The sequence below is a fragment of the Pinus tabuliformis genome, chromosome 2_2 (genome assembly GCF_031772625.1).
Source record: "Pinus tabuliformis cultivar Carrire ecotype Pingquan chromosome 2_2, CPIR1, whole genome shotgun sequence".
In the NCBI taxonomy this organism is placed as follows: Eukaryota; Viridiplantae; Streptophyta; class Pinopsida; order Pinales; family Pinaceae; genus Pinus; species Pinus tabuliformis.
The window spans coordinates 326600551-326617569 of NC_142300.1; the positions used below are offsets into that span (position 1 = coordinate 326600551).

The 17019-nt window shown below is 39.5% G+C and overlaps 1 protein-coding gene across 2 annotated transcripts in view; it reads left to right on the forward strand.

The window, feature by feature from the left end:
- Window positions 1-15676, forward strand: part of LOC149192607 (ubiquitin carboxyl-terminal hydrolase mug105-like) — a 49162-nt gene extending 33486 nt beyond the window's left edge. Inside the window, exons 3-6 of one of the 2 annotated variants that reach the window (XM_089404648.1) lie at window positions 12206-12320; window positions 14306-14401; window positions 14631-15148; window positions 15233-15676. In XM_089404648.1, the coding sequence (XP_089260774.1) occupies window positions 12206-12320; window positions 14306-14401; window positions 14631-14714 (295 nt within the window). In that variant the 3' untranslated portion in view covers window positions 14715-15148; window positions 15233-15676. The remainder of the gene's footprint in view (window positions 1-12205; window positions 12321-14305; window positions 14402-14630; window positions 15149-15232) is intronic. The other variant, XM_089404649.1, reaches the window with a different exon arrangement.
- The last annotated feature ends 1343 nt before the right edge of the window (window positions 15677-17019 follow it).

Consider the following 17019-nt stretch of genomic DNA (forward strand, 5'->3'; position numbering starts at 1 on the left):
ATATAAGCAAAGGGAGGCAAAGCAGTTTTGATCCGTGATGCACGGTATACCAGTTTCTCCAGGCATGATTTAAGTTTTCCCCATCCCATCTGCCAGCAAATTGGATCAATGTAGAGATGGACTGCCAAAGGCTTACAGTAGAACCACATTTTAGAAAAAGGTGTTCAATCGTTTCTGAGGCCTGCTTATAGAGGACACACCAGTGTGGTCCATATATGGCACGATGGGTTAAATATTCCCCAGTGGGAACTTTTTACTAAGCACACACCAGAAAAAGAGCCTGGTTCTCGGTGGAGTTTTAAGCTTCTAGATAGTCTGCCACCAATCTTGAGTAACCTCCGGCTGTCTGCTATTAATCAGCCCGAGATAACCAACTTTTGGAGTATATACTCCATTATCAGCTAAGCACCAAATAAGTTCATCAAGTCCCTCCTTAATTCTGATGTGAGATTCAGTCAGTGCAGAAGTATAATTTTGCCACGTTTGGTGCCATTGGGGTGGGATATCAAGTAAGTGAGCAGAATTCCATCCCTGTGCAAAGATGGAGGTATTATCCTGATCTACAATGTGAGCGATAACTTTGATGTCTCTCTGATTTAGAAGGTGGATAAGCTCTCTCGGAAGATGGTGTCGATCACCTCCCCTAGTCCATGGATCCAGACCAATGCGAGCTTTTGAACCATCATTTATCCTCCAGGCCAAATTATTGTGGATGATAGGTAAGGAGTGAAGTAGAGCTTTCCAAACGGAAGATATGCCAATCCTAGACCATCTTGGCAAACACACCCAGTCCATGAGCTGTAGAGGCCAAATGTATTTGTGATAAGTGACAGTGGTCCAGAGGTTTTGCCTAGTGAGTAGTGTCCATCCCATTTTTGCAGCAAGAGCCTGAGCAAAGAGATTGAAATCTTTTAATCCCCAACCTCCCCATTCTTTAGGCAGAGCAATCTTATTCTAGCTAACCCAGGAAAAATCTTCTTATCTTTATGACCGTTCCATAGATATCTATTGCATATCTGTTGAAGGTGAGCAAGGATGCTTCTGGGAATCCATGCCAAAGCCATCTAGAAAAAAGGTGTGGCCTCCAGTACAGATTTAATGAGCACTAATCTTCCTGCTCTAGATAAGAATCGATGACTCCAATTTGATAGCCTTTTCTCCAACTTAATGACTAACCATATCCAATCAACAATTTTTTGACACAAGGGTTTGATCCAGAACCCCAGGTATTTAAAACCCTGATCAAGTGGGAGGATGCTATATGGGAAGTGTTGTTGAGCATATCGAGACTCCTGGATGGAAGTGTGGGCTAAGGTTATAGTGGATTTCCCATGGTTAGCCATCATGCTCGTAGCCCGAGAGAAAAGGGAGAGTACATTAGCAAAGGAGGCAGAGTTTCGTATGCTACCATCAAGAAAAATGAGAACGTCATCGACAAAAAGTAGATGAGTGAGGTAACATAGGTCATTCACTTTTAGTCCAAACAGTCAACCATTTCTCTTTGCCTGTGCAAGGAGCCGACTGAGTCCTTCCATGACAATAAGGAAAAGAAGGGGAGTTAGGGGGCATCCTTGTTTGAATCCTCTCTCGGCATGAAAGAAATGTGAAGAAAATCCATTGATGAGTACACTGAAGGAGGTTGAGGTGATGCAAGACATGATCCAGGTGATGAAATCATGGGGGAAGCCCAGATGAATGAGAAGCATTTTGATGTAAAGCCAACTAACACGGTCAAAAGCTTTTGCCAGGTCAATCTTTAAGATGATGCCCTTTAGCTTTTTGGTCTTGATCGAGTGTATGGCCTCTTGAGCAGTGCCAATGGCTTCGTGAATCTGTCGATTCTCAAGAAAAGCAAATTGCTCGGGTGATATATGGAGAGAGAGGATGGGCCTGATCCTGTTGGCAATAATCTTTGCAATGATTTTGTAGAGACAATTGCAGAGAGAGATGGGGTGAAAGTCATTGAAAGATGATGGAGAATCAGAGTTGGGTATAAGAGCAATGAAGGTGGAGTTAATGGCATCATATAATTTTCTAGTGGTCTTGCATTCCTCCACTACTTTGAGCAGGTCTTGTCCCAAGAGTTCATAAAAGGCTAGATAAAATTCAATAGTCCATCCATTCGGCCCTAGACTTTTATCTTTTTAAAACCATTTCAGGGTCCCCTCAAGTTCAGCAGTCGTCACTGGTGAGGTGAGATCATCCGCCATATCTTCATCCACAAATTGATGAAAATGGCTAGCTACTTGAATAATGTTTGCTAGATTGGACCCAAGAGGGGTTTTGTAGAGATTCTGAAAATGAGAGGTGCCCAGAAGAGAAAGTTTATTGAAAGTGTCTGCCACACCTCCATCAGGTAAGGGCAGATTCCAAATAGTGTTAGACACCTTTCTTCCCTTGGCATAGTTCTGAAAGAATTTTGTGTTATCATCTCCTGCAAGAAGCCAAATGGCCCTGCTCTTGAGTCTCCAAGTTTCCTCTCTCTCCTTCAATATCTTATCCTTTTGTTTCTCAAGCTCAATAAGATGGGATTTTTCATTAACAATTGTAAACCCCTTGTTACGATCATCCATTAAATCACTCAGTTCTGATTCAATCTGAGATAGGATATGATCATCCCTCTGTACTTTCTCTTTAGCCCAGGTGATAGATAGTTGCTTGAGATGAGAAATATTGTGGCAGAAACCCTCAGCTAGAGATCTATGTCCCGATATGGGATTTTCTTTCCAGTAGTCAGTGACCAGCTTGATGTATCCCGGATCTTGTAGCCACACATGGTTGAATTTAAAGGGGGATTTAGGCTTTGAATGGGGACCAAGGATCTCCAAATATATGGGAGAGTGATCAGATATGCCCCCAGAACCCACCCATTGTCTATATCTATTCAGATATTGTAACAGAGGCACCTTAATCAGGAATCAATCAAGCCTTCTAGCTAGAGCTGCATCCCCAATCCTTCTGTTCCTCCAAGTAGGAAGGGGCTTATTCATGGGGACATCAGAGAGGTTATGTTGCTCCAATAAATTCATCATATACCCTGATAGAGGATCCACTTGGGCCTGTGAACCCCATGATTCCCCAAATCCCAGGGAGAAATTGAGATCACCCCCAAGGACAAGGTGATCAGATGAAGTTATAGATAGATTGAGGAATCTGTTCCAGAAATCCTCTCGCCTATGACAGGGTCCATATATGTTAATGATCCAGAGATCCATACCAAGTTCGGCTGAGAAAATATCCATACCAATAAACCCTAATCCACCCCACGATGATATGACCTTAATGGTGCGAGGATTGTATCCAATGGCTAACCCCCCAGAACGCCCCATAGCATCAAGAGAATAAAAGTGCCAACCAGGTTTTAAGGATTCCAAAGATCTGGTGATGAGATCAGCATCACCAAGGGTTTCTTGCAACATAATGATATCCACAGACTCAGTATCAAATAATCTACGCAAGGCTAGTTTTTTGGAGGCACTAGCCATACCTCTGCAATTGAAGGAAAGCCACTTCATGGGGGAAACCACCCCTGGGTATTCAATGCTCTAAGAACCCTGTCCAAGGAGGATTGTTTTCCCGAAACAACTTTTGCCCCAGCCTTTTGAATGGCTTTAGAGAGATAAGATTTTCGGCCACGAGACGATTTGGTGAAAGATCTAGGGAGGGCAAGTCCCAGCCCTGAATAGGAGGGTGTTTGACCTTCTGAGTGAGAGCGAGAGCGCAAATTGTATGAATGAGGCGGTTCAGACCAGTTCTTGGAGGATGAGAGAGGACTAGAGGGTGATGGTGGGAATGATGGAGCGGTGGTAGAAATGATGGGAGGGGGAATGGTGAAAGTGCAGGGTCTGGAGGGAGTAAAGTGCTTAAAAGATGATGAATCTTGAAATGCAATGCTAGAATTAGATACAGAGGAGTTAGGGTGAGAGGAAAGAGGAGTACCCGCTTTTCTCGCAGCCTCAGCAACAGCCAGGGAGCACGTCATAGGAGGAGATGGTGTCTTGTGCGAACATTTTGCAGTCGGGGGAGAAGCGACCCGAATGGTGGCCTGGGGGACCGAAACAGGAGTACGGTCCGGAAGAGAAACTGCTTGACCCTTTGTGGCTTCTGGTGCAATCGGAGGATTAGGTGATTTTTTGACTAGAGGGCATTCCTTGAATATATGCCCCACCTTATGACATCTTTTGCATCGAAACGAGACTCCTTCATAGTCTAGAATCTGAACCCGAGTGAAATTCCTCCACTGTAATGTGATTTTCTCCTCCAAACCCTCGCGGGTATCCAAATGAACCAGAATGCAGGCTAGGGTTCGATTCTTGGACTGAATGTAGGATTTATCATAGTCAAGGTAGGTGCCGAGCATATTCCCAATCCTAACGAAAACATCCTCCGACCAATACTGTAGTGGGAGTCCTGGTAAACAAACCCAGAGTGGTCCAACCCCAATCTGTTCCCTATCCAGATCGAACAATGGACTCCAATGCTTAAGGAGGACCGGAGCCATCTCTATATGCCAGTATCGAGCAAGTACCAGATCTGTATATTCCTCCTTTGAAAAATGCAGAGCAAACCACCCACGAGGGAGGATCTGAACCTCCGACAGTTCCTTGAGGGTATTGCCCCAGATTTCTTGTACCTAGAGGGTCAATCTCTCCATCGAATAAGCCCTACCATAGACATGCCCAACCAAAACAGAGCTAGCCTTATCCGCGACTTCACCCATTGACAAACCCTCATCGAATCGGATGGTGAAATCCTTTGACGAAGCCTTTACACACTTAACTTTCCGCTTACCAGTCCGGGGTGCAGTAGGATGATCCTGAAGTGGGTCGGAAGGAGTGTGCCCGTCCTGTTGAAATTGAGATGCCGATTTAACCCTAATCACAGGTGTTTCGAAGCATCCAGACGGGGAATTTGCAGTAGAAATTGACGGGATGGAGCCGAGATTTGAAGGACCCCCAGCTGTGTGATCTGCAGCTTCAGTCCTCGCTTGATCCTGAGGCGGTGGAGAGCTAGACAGATGAAGAATGTCTTCCGGAGGGTTTGGCTCAAATGAGGGCGAGGGCGGTGAGACCGCGGCGAGCAGGTGAAGAGTACCAGGGGAGAGCGGCGGACAATCCAAAGCAGGTGAGTCTATAGAGAGGGTGCCAAAATGAAGGGAGGATGCTGTGAGACCAGGGAGGGTGACCACTAGGGCGGAGCAGATACGGAAGGCAGAGGGGAAACAAAAAACATCGAGTTAGGGTTAGGGCTTCCAAAAATAGGTTGGTCGGGAAACGGGTCCGGTGAGTAATCCACCTCCTCGAAGTCCATGTCTTCTTCCATATTCAGCAGGGAAACGACACCGTGACCGCCGGCGACAGAAGGCAGCAGCAAAGGGAACGGACGCAGTCGGAGAGCCAACCGGAGGTCTGCGGGGTAAACAGCGAGCCTGCAGTAAACCGAGAAAAATTACCCTAAACCCTTGCTAGGCAAAATATTCGGGAGCTCCGTCATCGTGCCTCCCGATCTTATCGTAAAATGTTCTTTAGATAAATTTGCATAAAGTTAGGTTCCTCACACACACACACACACACACACACATATATACAAATTCATATTCAATAATGAAAGTATAAATACATTGATCCATACACAATTGAATTAAATAATGAAATACATTGATCCATACTCATCATTCCACTGGTGCATATGCATATATCATTCATCCATACACCATGAGATTCAATAATGGAATACATTGATCCATATTCATCATTCTAGAATCTAATTAGTACTAAGCAAAATAGACTATAGTAGATACTAAAATCTGAAGAATAAAATGGTAAATTGATATAACTAAAACTCAAAAATGTAAAGAGTGACGAGTCAAAAAATTAGTCTAAGGTCATCAATATCTAGAGTCAAGACTTGAAAGTTAAAACTGAAAATTAAAAATGGACAATGAACATTGAAGGAGCATTGCGGGGAAGGAGAGGCAATAGTTAATTGGTAAGTCAGATAGTATTGCATGGTAAGCCAAGTAGAGGTAAGCTTGGTAAGTCGAATGAGTGAGTTAGGGATTGCAAATTAGTTTAGGTTTTGATATTTGTTATGTATTTTTCTTTTTAGTTTTTAGTTTTTATTTTTATTTTTTTAATTTCAAGGGCTATTAAACAAAATTGAGGGGGACATGCCCCCCCTCAAAAGGGGTGATTATGGGCTTGGTGCTCTTGATTAAATGTTAGTTCCAGACCCTCATACTTGATAGAATCCAATGGAAACATTGCAATCCCCCCAATCTTGAAATCTTGAAAATTGTTAAGTTTGCTGAATTTTGAATGGGATATGAAATTCTATTTTCTCCATATGAATTTTGAATGGGATATGAAAGGGGGATACCCATAGTTATCAGAACCGGACCAATTGTCGAACCGGTAGACCCTTCGGATTGGGAACCAGTCAGAACTGGACGAAAACTAGTAAAAAAACCGGACCAAAAAACCGATTGAGCAAAAATACATAAAATATTCAAATTTTAAAGAAAAACATATATATTCATGTGCATCCATATAAATTCAAACAATTTATACACAAATATGAAAAAGTTCTCATTTATATAGCAAGAGTGCATAATATGATAATACCAAAATAACACTTAGTGCAATACATGTCTCAAACAAAATATATCAAGATATAGACTCTAAATTCCCTTTGATACATCAAACTACAATACTATTTAGTACTAAATTACTAATTGGAATCAACATCCTTAGCCTCCCCCTCATCTTCATGTTAAGAATTAGCAGTAACGAACTAAGGATCTATAGTGGGATTTTGACTTGATTCCCTTGGCCTTGGAGGTGGAGCTGAAAGTGGGTCCAAGTCCATCCAAGAAAGATCTTCATTGTTAAATGTTGGTTCGTGGGTCTCCACAACCCACTCTGATGATGCATCAAAATCATTCAAAGTTATATTGCTTGATTCAGGTGTCTTATTCATTAACTGGATTCACCTCAACCTAAGGTTGTACTAAACATAAGCCATGTCATTCAACCGTTTTTGCTCCAAACGATTCCTCTTCTTGGTGTGTATTCGCTCAAAAACACTCCAATTATGTTCACGCCCCAAAGCCCCAACTAAGAAAAATATTAAAAAACCAAAAAAATAATTAAAAAAATCTCTTGAATGGGCCCTGCGTATGAGTTGTTAGGAAGTTGCATTGAACCAACCGGTTCAACAAAAATGGTCGGTCCGGTACCGAATCGGTTGGTTCAGTAACAAAACCGGTCGGTTTGGTCCGAATCAGCTGGTTAGTAACAAAACCGGCCGGTTCGATATCGAGCCAGCCATTTCGGGTCCATTGCACCGGTTCAAACCGGTTTAGGTCTGAAAACGGTTGGACTAGCTAGTCCAAACCGGTTCGGTCCGGTCCTAATAACATTGGGGATACCTAGCCCTTTCTGAGTGGGGACTCCTAGAAGCACCCTTTTTGGGGAGTTGTGTCCCCCACACTAAGGAAATGTCCCCCCCTGTGTCTCCCCACGTCTCCACAAAAGGGGGACGTGGGAAAATGTTTCCCCAGATGCCCCCCCATCCCAAGTGCATGGGGTGCGTGCACCCAACCCTAGGGGACGCGTCCCCGTGGAACATTGGCTAACATGTCTCTAGAGAATAGAACCTGGGTGGAGGGGGAATTAAACCCACTAGCTTCCACTCGAGCTATTGTCCTTTGACTCGTTCTTTATATATCTTATTATACTTTATTATATATGTAACTATGTTGTCGAAGAATTGAGGATTCGTTGCATATAAGTTTGCATTTTCTACTATCATAAAGACTCATAATGCTTTCCATGTATCTTTATTAAAGAAATCTAGTCAATTCGAGAGATTTTTTTCTCAAATTTTCAAGGGAGCAATTAAGTATACAATAAAGCATATTTACATATATAAAAAATGACCAACAACACAAGCCCCAGGGATATTCATAAAAGAAACACATTTTTTCATGTATTCCTAGTTCTCACTGGGGTCGATCAGAAGTATGCAAAGTGGGTACTCATTGGATGCAAAATATAATTCCACATCCAACAAAGGCCTACACTAGAAATTTGAGTAAACCTACAAGGAATAATCTAAGAATATAATTTTGTTAAAGAAAAGTTTTTCTTTTTTTCCCTTTCAAAATTCATAACTATTATTTTGTTATTTTCCTTGGGAGAGCCATTTTAAACTTGAAAATTCTCTAATGAATGATGATATTATTGGGATTTGTAGTAGTCTGAAGAAACATATTTTGGGCATCATTAGCCATGGGTTTAAAGAATGTCAAAAATACAACCCTGCAAGAGAAGGCCAAAATTCTTAGGTTGCTAATGCAACAAACATTAAAAGCATTTTTTGAAGTTAACCTACCTCTTTGACTTTCTCAACCCTCAATGTGAGAATATTTTGGACCTTCTAGAATCTTCTTAAAAGTTCTCATGTGGCTAGCCCCACATGTGTGAGTAACAGGGGCTGATGTGGGATCCACTCGTACCATTGGTTAACTATGTAGGTCAGCTTGCCTGAGGCATAAAATCCACATACAAGCTCTGATTGAGGTGATCTTTGTACTGTTGGAAAGGTCTTGGAGTGTAGATCAATGTTGAGGGTGTGTGCACAAGTTTTGGACCTTGCGACCCCCAAAAAATGTCATTTGATACCTCAAAATGGCTCCAGAAGGTTTCAGACCCCATTTTTCAAAACTGGGACCTGCCACTAAAATGGGCCCTACAAGTTAATTTTTCCACCCAGAAAGTATCAAGATAGATAAAAAATGGAATGATGATCCAATCTAGATCACCTTGAGTCTGTCACATGCTCTAAGACTGGTCATACTTGCTGCTCCTCGAACACACTAAAACCAAACTAATCAGTCAGAAAATAAATAATATACAAGACTCCAATCACTAGAGCAGCTTAGGGCATCCAATCCTACAACCTCTCACATGTCCAAATCTCTTCAAGCACTTAAGAACTTTGGTCATCACATTCACTGGAACCCTCCATCAGCTCCCTCTTATTGACTGTTGATCTATCCAACATGGATTCTTGGAAGATCTCAGAAGCACAACTCTGATACCATGTTGAAATTTAGTTTATGGACCAGCAGATATGCACTTCAACAATAAAACCCTACAGCTCCTTATCTAAAACACTGTATACACTTATCAAAAACCCTTCTCTTTGTATATACTAAACTCTGAACTGAAAATTCAGAAGTACAGACACCACATTCTCAAAAACTCTATTAAAATTCTACAGTAAACTAACTACTCCAGCATAAATAAAATTTTGGAAGTTATGACAGTAAGGAGAATTTCTAGACCTTCCATCAAATAATTATTTATCAGTGCAGACAACGTAAACTCAGATAGCAACTTTCTGGCCAAAACTATAAGACATGAAAAAACTAATCTGCCTGTATCCCTCCTTATAGAGTAAGAGAGAGAATTTAGGCTTAATAATCTAATGTAAGGCATACATATGAGATCCATGAGTAACCTGCCTAGGAAAGAGCGTCTTAGGAGAGAGTTTACTAGGGAAGCATATATGGCATATAAATAGCTAAAACAATGCCTAATTTTTGCACCTTTTCTAAAATTAGAAAAACTCCCCAGGAGTGGTGCTACTCAAACTGGAAAATACTAAATACAGAACATCGCGCATGCTAATTTTAAAACAAATACAAATCTGGAATTCTTGAACATTAGCAAAGGTAAAAATTAGAAAGACTCTAAGCTGCCACACCCATGCCTACAAAATGCATGTTCATTGCTGTCTATGTAATTCCTATGTGCCTGTCAAGATGGCTAGTGTTGCACCTTCACTCTACGAGGAATATGACACAAAATTACTAGTACACCTTCCACACCACAACCACTGCTGCACAGAAAACTACTGGTGGAAATGGATCTGCCCATCACTGCCACACCTAAGTCCATTGCCATTACTGCCGTCTACACAGTAATAGAGGTTTGCCCATGCGGGGCAGTTCAATTGGCAATCTTCGTGTTATGAAGTATTATGTAAACCATGATATTCAAAGTTCAAATCCCCCATGGGTCAAGCCAACAAAAAAAAAATAGAGGTTGAATGGATTTACTGGGTGTGCTTTTTCTTGAAGGAGATCAACTTCTTAGCAACAGGTAAGCTCTAACAAAATAAACATGGTGTCAAGTTCAACAATAAAATCCACTTTAATTAGCCATCATATCAATAAGGAAATGGATAGTGTACATAAAAGGTTGCATAATAGGTCATTAGGAAAAGAAATTCATACCAGACCTATAGTTGGGAGATAAACGACCAAATTATGAGGTATACTCGCCAAATTTATTCTAGTCCATGTACTAACCCAATGTAAACGCATTGATTGCAATCAAACTTTGCAACATTTTCAAGTCTATAGTGAATAAATGTCCTAAACACAACTTTCCTTTTTGGAAAGTTGCTACTTATATTAAGAAAGAATGAAGTACAAGGGAGAGGTGCAAATGAGGGGCGCACAGGCTTGAGCTTAGTTGCAGTGGATCAAAGAATGAGATGAGCTTTTAGCACTCCTGTGCTCAGTTGCAGGGGCGCACAGGTTTGAGCTCAGTTGCAGTGGATCAAAGAATGAGATGAGCTTTTATCACTCCTGTGAGATGTGTGTGGTTGCTGCATCCTTAAGGCGCGCTCTGAATTGAAGGTCTTGACTCTTAAGTACTCAAATGTGATCACAAATGCAAGTATATTACTTAACAAATAACATAAGTTGAAGGATTGCAATCCAAGCTATGATATTCTACAACCCCAATGCTTAGCAACAAACTATAGTAAGTTCAAGGTGTATTCATTTGATATGACATGCTTTTGGGATTATAAATCAAAGCTTCAATAAAGATGGAAGGGCCCACATATTGGCAGAGTACGCCACAGAAGGGTTAACATAGGACATGAAAATGACAAGTTCTATTGGGTCAAATAATGACAAAAGAGGGGTTCTAGAAAGGACAAAATGAGGTGGTGCCCCTGCATGGGTCTTGAGGACCCCTAGAGGCAATTCGAACATTATTATTACAACCCACATTAGGCTATTTTGAGACAGGTTGTTGGTGAGAGTATGTCGTGATGGTGGCAAGAGATACCTAAGACATTTCAAAAATCTCGATGTGTGGAAAATGGGAATTTTGGGGAGAATAAAAACCTTGAAATGAACCAGAGAGTGGATGAAACTTGAACTTGAGCGGGTTATGGAGTTAGAAGAAAAACAAACATCAAGATTTGAAGAGACCTGATAAAATACTTTGCTATCAATTTATATGTGCACAAGTGAGACAACAATGAAAATACGCACACAAGAAACAAAGTGCAAACGGATAAATCTCTGCTATGATGTACATACGTTGTACAATATGTGTGTGTGGGAGAGTAATATTTCAAGTTTTAAATCATAATATAGTAATATACATCATGTCTGCTCTTTCCGGGTCAAAAAATATCAGTCCAGAGATGATCATACTTCAGAAAGTGTATCTATCCTATTTGTACTTATTACAGTATTCCAAGGCTCTTTAATGGTAGCCTTAACAAAAGGACATTTTCATCTGATTCTCAACCCAAAGGGTCTATACTGGAAACTATATTCATAACAGCCAAAAAGTATAATAAACCCCTGAATTAGAACATAGATTTTTCAGAAACTGATGCATGATCCCCTTATCTGAACTAAAACTCAGAAAGCTGTCCCTTCTGGATTCTAAGAGATTCTTTTGTTAACTGATCAACAGCAGCATTGAACTCTCTACAGATATGAACGAAGGAAAGATCTTTAAAACTCCCTTTTACCTCCAAAATTTGGTTCATAAATGGTTCTAGTATCAAATTTTCTAATTTGCACTGATTGTTTGCCAATACACCATTAAATTGGAGTCTCCAAAGATTTGCAATTATTTTAAAACACTCACTGTGTGTGTGTGTATATATATATATATAGCAGAGTACAAACTGTAGTAAGTGGAGTACTCAGTTTAGGTTTATGGCTATGATTGTTGCACTTAGCAGATTACTGTTGTCCACAGGTAGTTTCTGTTAGGATTTATTGATGTACTTTTTCTTGCAGACCTTACAGCTTTAAGTATATAATATAGTTGTTTCAAAATTGTATTGGTTAAGGTTTTAAGATGACGGTTCAATGTAACAGGCCATTGTACTTCCAACATCGAGGACACTCCTGCATTATAGTAGGAATACAACAGTGTCGATACCCAGAGTGCACACAAATAGAACGTTTTCTTCTTGTTTTGGATCCATCTCAGGTATGCAAATCCATTGATATTCCTCAATAGGATGATGTCGTAATATACTCTAAAGAAGTCTAGTGGCTGAAATTCCATTTTGTCAAATTACATGGTAACTGCTCCGAGTGTCATGTTATACTTTTGCTAGCTTTTAATTAAATGTATACTCTCTTAAGTAAGCCGGCCTTCAAGGTTTCATTTTAGACACCTTCGTACTAAAAAATATTGCAATTGGCTTAGATGCATTTTTAAATGGATTAATCTTCTTTCTATTTTAGAACGTCAAACCTATGACAGTCGTATCTTCTAGTCTTCAAGTCTATGTGAAAGGGGGATTTAGTCACTCAACTATGGGGTACAAATTTTCTGAAACACGGACATGAACTTGTGGTTGTGTGTGCTGGACGTAGGTCTGAAGTTCCATCCACACTAGCAATAGAAAAATTGTTATAGTAGCCAATTACTGGCCCGGATATTGTTTGGATCTGGTATTCGGAGGGCAGTGGCGATTATCCAGGCTGGATGCTGTTGGATTCTTATGGCTGGGTGCCTATTATTAGCTGGATACTGTTATATTTGAGGGAAGATGTGGCCACGGTCCACAGAGGGATAAAACAGATACACCCGTCAATCTTTGAAGCATTGATCTTCATTACACGTGATAAACATCTATATTCAATATGGGATAGCAGAAATGTTAAATTTCCTATGTAATATGAAATGCAACCTTATTTACAAAAAAAACAGAATTAAATTGCCAGTTGGTTGGATATCCAACTGTACAATTTTTAACACTCCTGCTGTTAACATCCATCCAGTGAGGACTCCCTCACAACAAAACACTATGTAATTAAGTATTAAACCATCAATAAATCTACAATGGAGACTCTATCACAACGGGACTAACAACATTGAACTGCATGCACCTCCTCCAACCAGAAGTTAGAACACATGCATGTGCTTTACAATAGGCTTGCCATCTCTCCAGTGGTAGAAGCCATGATTTACAGTTTGGTCAGAAGTGAAAAACTCACCTAAGCAAAACCTTCAGCACCCCGAATGTTCCTATATATGTAGGGAGAGTGCAGTTACTTTTTCATGTGTGCAACCGCATCACTGATTTCTCACACCTAAAAAAAACGTCTTTTCCACTAGTCACAAAAAGTGCTTTGTCATCTTGAGATTCATTCTTCTTAAGCAAGTCTGCAGCTTGTACTCTGCAGTCTGATGCTTTGTTTTGTTTTGTTTCCCTTCCATATTCCAACAACAACACTTTGTCCAAAACAATTTTTCTGTCAAACAAGCAAATATGAAATAGCCAAAATCCCAAAGCATAGGATTATGCTTCCAGGAATTCCCATGATCAACAGCACCCCATCTCATGAGTTCAGAGTTTCCTATGCTCTGATGCCATGTTAAATAATAGGAATAATGCATAGTTCTTAGAGAGACAGAGCAGATATACACAATAATCGTTGAAGCACTGTTCTTCACTACAGACGATAAACACTTATATATAAATATGGGATAGCAGAAACATCCAGCGTCCACAGAATTTGAAGCGCAAACTTATTTACAAAGAAAGCAAAATTAAACTGCAAGCTGGTTGGATGTCCAGCTGTACACATTTTATCACTACTCACACCTAGTGATTCGAAGCAATGAATAAATATACTCTTGGCCAAAATAAAAAAAATCCTAAAAGAAACTTGTGATGTATAAAATTATCAATTTTATGTTCTGCCAAAAGTAAATTTATGAACATAGTATCAGGTGAATCTAATCTGGTTTATAAAGGAGTGGCTATCTTCCAAATTGTTGTGCATTCCTATCGGAGGAGCTGTTCCTTGTGGGATTTTTCCTCCTAGGGACTATTTTTGAGTCGATGTTTGTACATGCTTTTTGATTTTTTTCTTTAAGTCACTGTCAAAGCCAATGTACTTTGGATGCCTCAACTTCCTTTCAATCACCTTGAAATTCATCCTGTCATTTGAATTTTGCAGAAAACAGAGGATATTTCACGTTCCCTAAGAGACGGGATAGGCTGGCAAAAATATGTGAAGCGTGATGTCCATACTCTAAATAAGTTGGAATATCAGGTAAATCTGAACACAAGAATATGAACTATAATCCCGAAGAGAATCTGGTGTAATTCTTTTAAAGGTAGCAGTATCTAAGACACAAACTTTTGGGGACACTATGCCTGTCTCCGCAGTTTGAGAAGCTTTTTGCACTGTATCTGTAATAATTGGCAAGGATTGCTTGGCTGAAACATTTAACCAAATACCTCTTCTCTGTAGCTAATAATGTTCTGTTGTTTGCTTCCAGCTTTGTTATGTTGATCCCGGGGTAGCTTATGGTGAAGAACTAGAAAGGCTAAAATTACTCCGTAGTATGCTCTTTTTCTACTGAGTGAAAAAAAGGATCCAGGTGGCTGTCTTCATTAAAAGCAGAACACTGCGTGATCCACATTGATAGATATCTTCACTTGAAATTTCTAAGAGAGAGATGCCTGTTAACAATTAAAATATATAGTATAATAAAAAAAATACCCAGTGGCCCAGTGAAGACCTTCCAAACATAGAGAGACCGTGTGTGCCTAATAAGTGTGGAGCAACAGTTCAGCTCTGATCTTTGGCAGCTCAAAAGAATTCCATTTTTCTAATGGACTTAAAAAGATTCCGGTGCTGTTTGTGTTCTTGCAGAATCATAGCTGATGCACAGCTCCAAGAGGTTAGAGAAGCACCTTGGAAATATAATGATCATATGGGCTATAAATATGAACAGAAAATTGGCTACAGTCAAGGCATTTGCCTCAACTAACGTCTTTACGAGCTATAAGCCAGGTCAGTGTGCTTCTGATTACTTTTATTTGATGCATTACCTTGTTGCTTCAGTATGATAAGAATGATTGGTGGGTTGCAATGCAGGTTCAATGGTTTTCGAACAAAGAAATTGGCATTGACCTCCCAAGGCCTAGGAAGAATGTGGGTGTTATAAGCGGGGTGCTATAATTGAGCCTTAAGCTATGCCAGCCCAAAATTGAATTTGGGCTGGTGAAGGCAGGGCAAGGCAGCTAAAGAACTACCTCCGTTTCAGTGAACAGTTGAGGATGTAATTCAAAACGAGTATTTAATATTATTTCTTGTGTCATGGAGTACCGCCAAAACAATGCTAAAAGTTATGAGCATTGTGGTTAACCTATTACAAATTGTAATTAATGCATAATTAAGAAGGCCAGCTCATGAACAACTACCCTATATTAATCATTAATATAGACAACTCTTGTTCCAGATTTCGTTCAGTTTGCACTTGCACTTGACCTCATCCTTTTTTTTTCCGAGATGCCATTTAAGCGGGGTAAACCATTTATACTTGTTGGAAGAATCTGGACTTGATCACATTCCATACACTGAATTTCAAGTTTTCACATGTCATATGAATGAATGGTCTTAATAATGAATGATGGAAGAATGTGAATATGTGATATTTCAGCACCATTGCAATTGCTGTAACTTAACATTTAGAGCTCGATCTTATGTACAGCAATGATGTATCTTGTCTTTCAGAGATTGATCATTTGGTTATTTTGATGGGTACCGCCTTATAAAGAGCAATTTGGGTTGTTATTCCACAATATCTAGCATAATTATCGTGTGATGAAACCTATGAAATAAATCTGAACACTCAACGCAGCACTCTGTTTTCTCTATTCTGCAGTGTTTCTACTAAATTTCTAGGATTGGTTAAACATTTTTTTGAGGAATGGTTCACTATCTTAATGCTTCACTAGTCTGTTCATAAGCGAACAAATTGTCACACCAGGTTCAAAACTGTGATCTCACATGTTCCAACATAATGTTTCATGATTTCATGAGGTTTTCGTGGTTAAGGAAGATGGATGGTTGATCACTTAACGCACATATAGGAAAATTTATATTCTTGCTGCAATAACAAATTCATGAACTTATTAACGGCATTCTCATGATTAATTTCATGACATATGGATTCCTTGTTGTCATGAGGATTTTCAATTTGCTGCCATCTTGACTCCATTCAATTTTTTGGATTTGTTGTCATGGGAGTATCTAGTTGATTAATATATAAGCATTTCACATGTTTATTGGAACTTGGGATTAATTTGTTTTAATCATCAACTCTTTAAAAAAAATGTATTGTTCTCCCAATTTAATATTTATATGGTGTTTTAATTAAAAAATAATAAAAAGGTTAAAAGTAATATAGAGTCTAGTATGTGGGAGATGTAGTGTCAGAAAATATAAGTGTAAATATTTAAATATTGCCTCAATTAATAAAAAGTTAAAAGTAATAAAAATCAATTTGTTACAATTCACAAATCATCCTATAGTTTTGCTTTGGCGGGAACTAATAAATTGAGATATGAAGTGATAAGTAAATTGCTTGCTTGGGGAGAAGAACTTCCATAAATTTAATCCTCCTGTAGTTTTGCTTTGGCAGGAACTAATAAATTGAGATGTGAAGGGATTAGTAAATTGTTTGCTCAAGGAAAAGAATGTGCATAAATTTTAGCGGGTAGTAACCACTACACATTTATAGTTTTACTCCTACATAATGTGTTAAGGAAAACACAATTAATGGTGGGAAATAACTCTTGGTAAGTATATTTATTTACATTTTATTCCTATCTATTAGTATGCAAAAACTTGCTTAAATTATGGTGGGAAGTAATTGATAG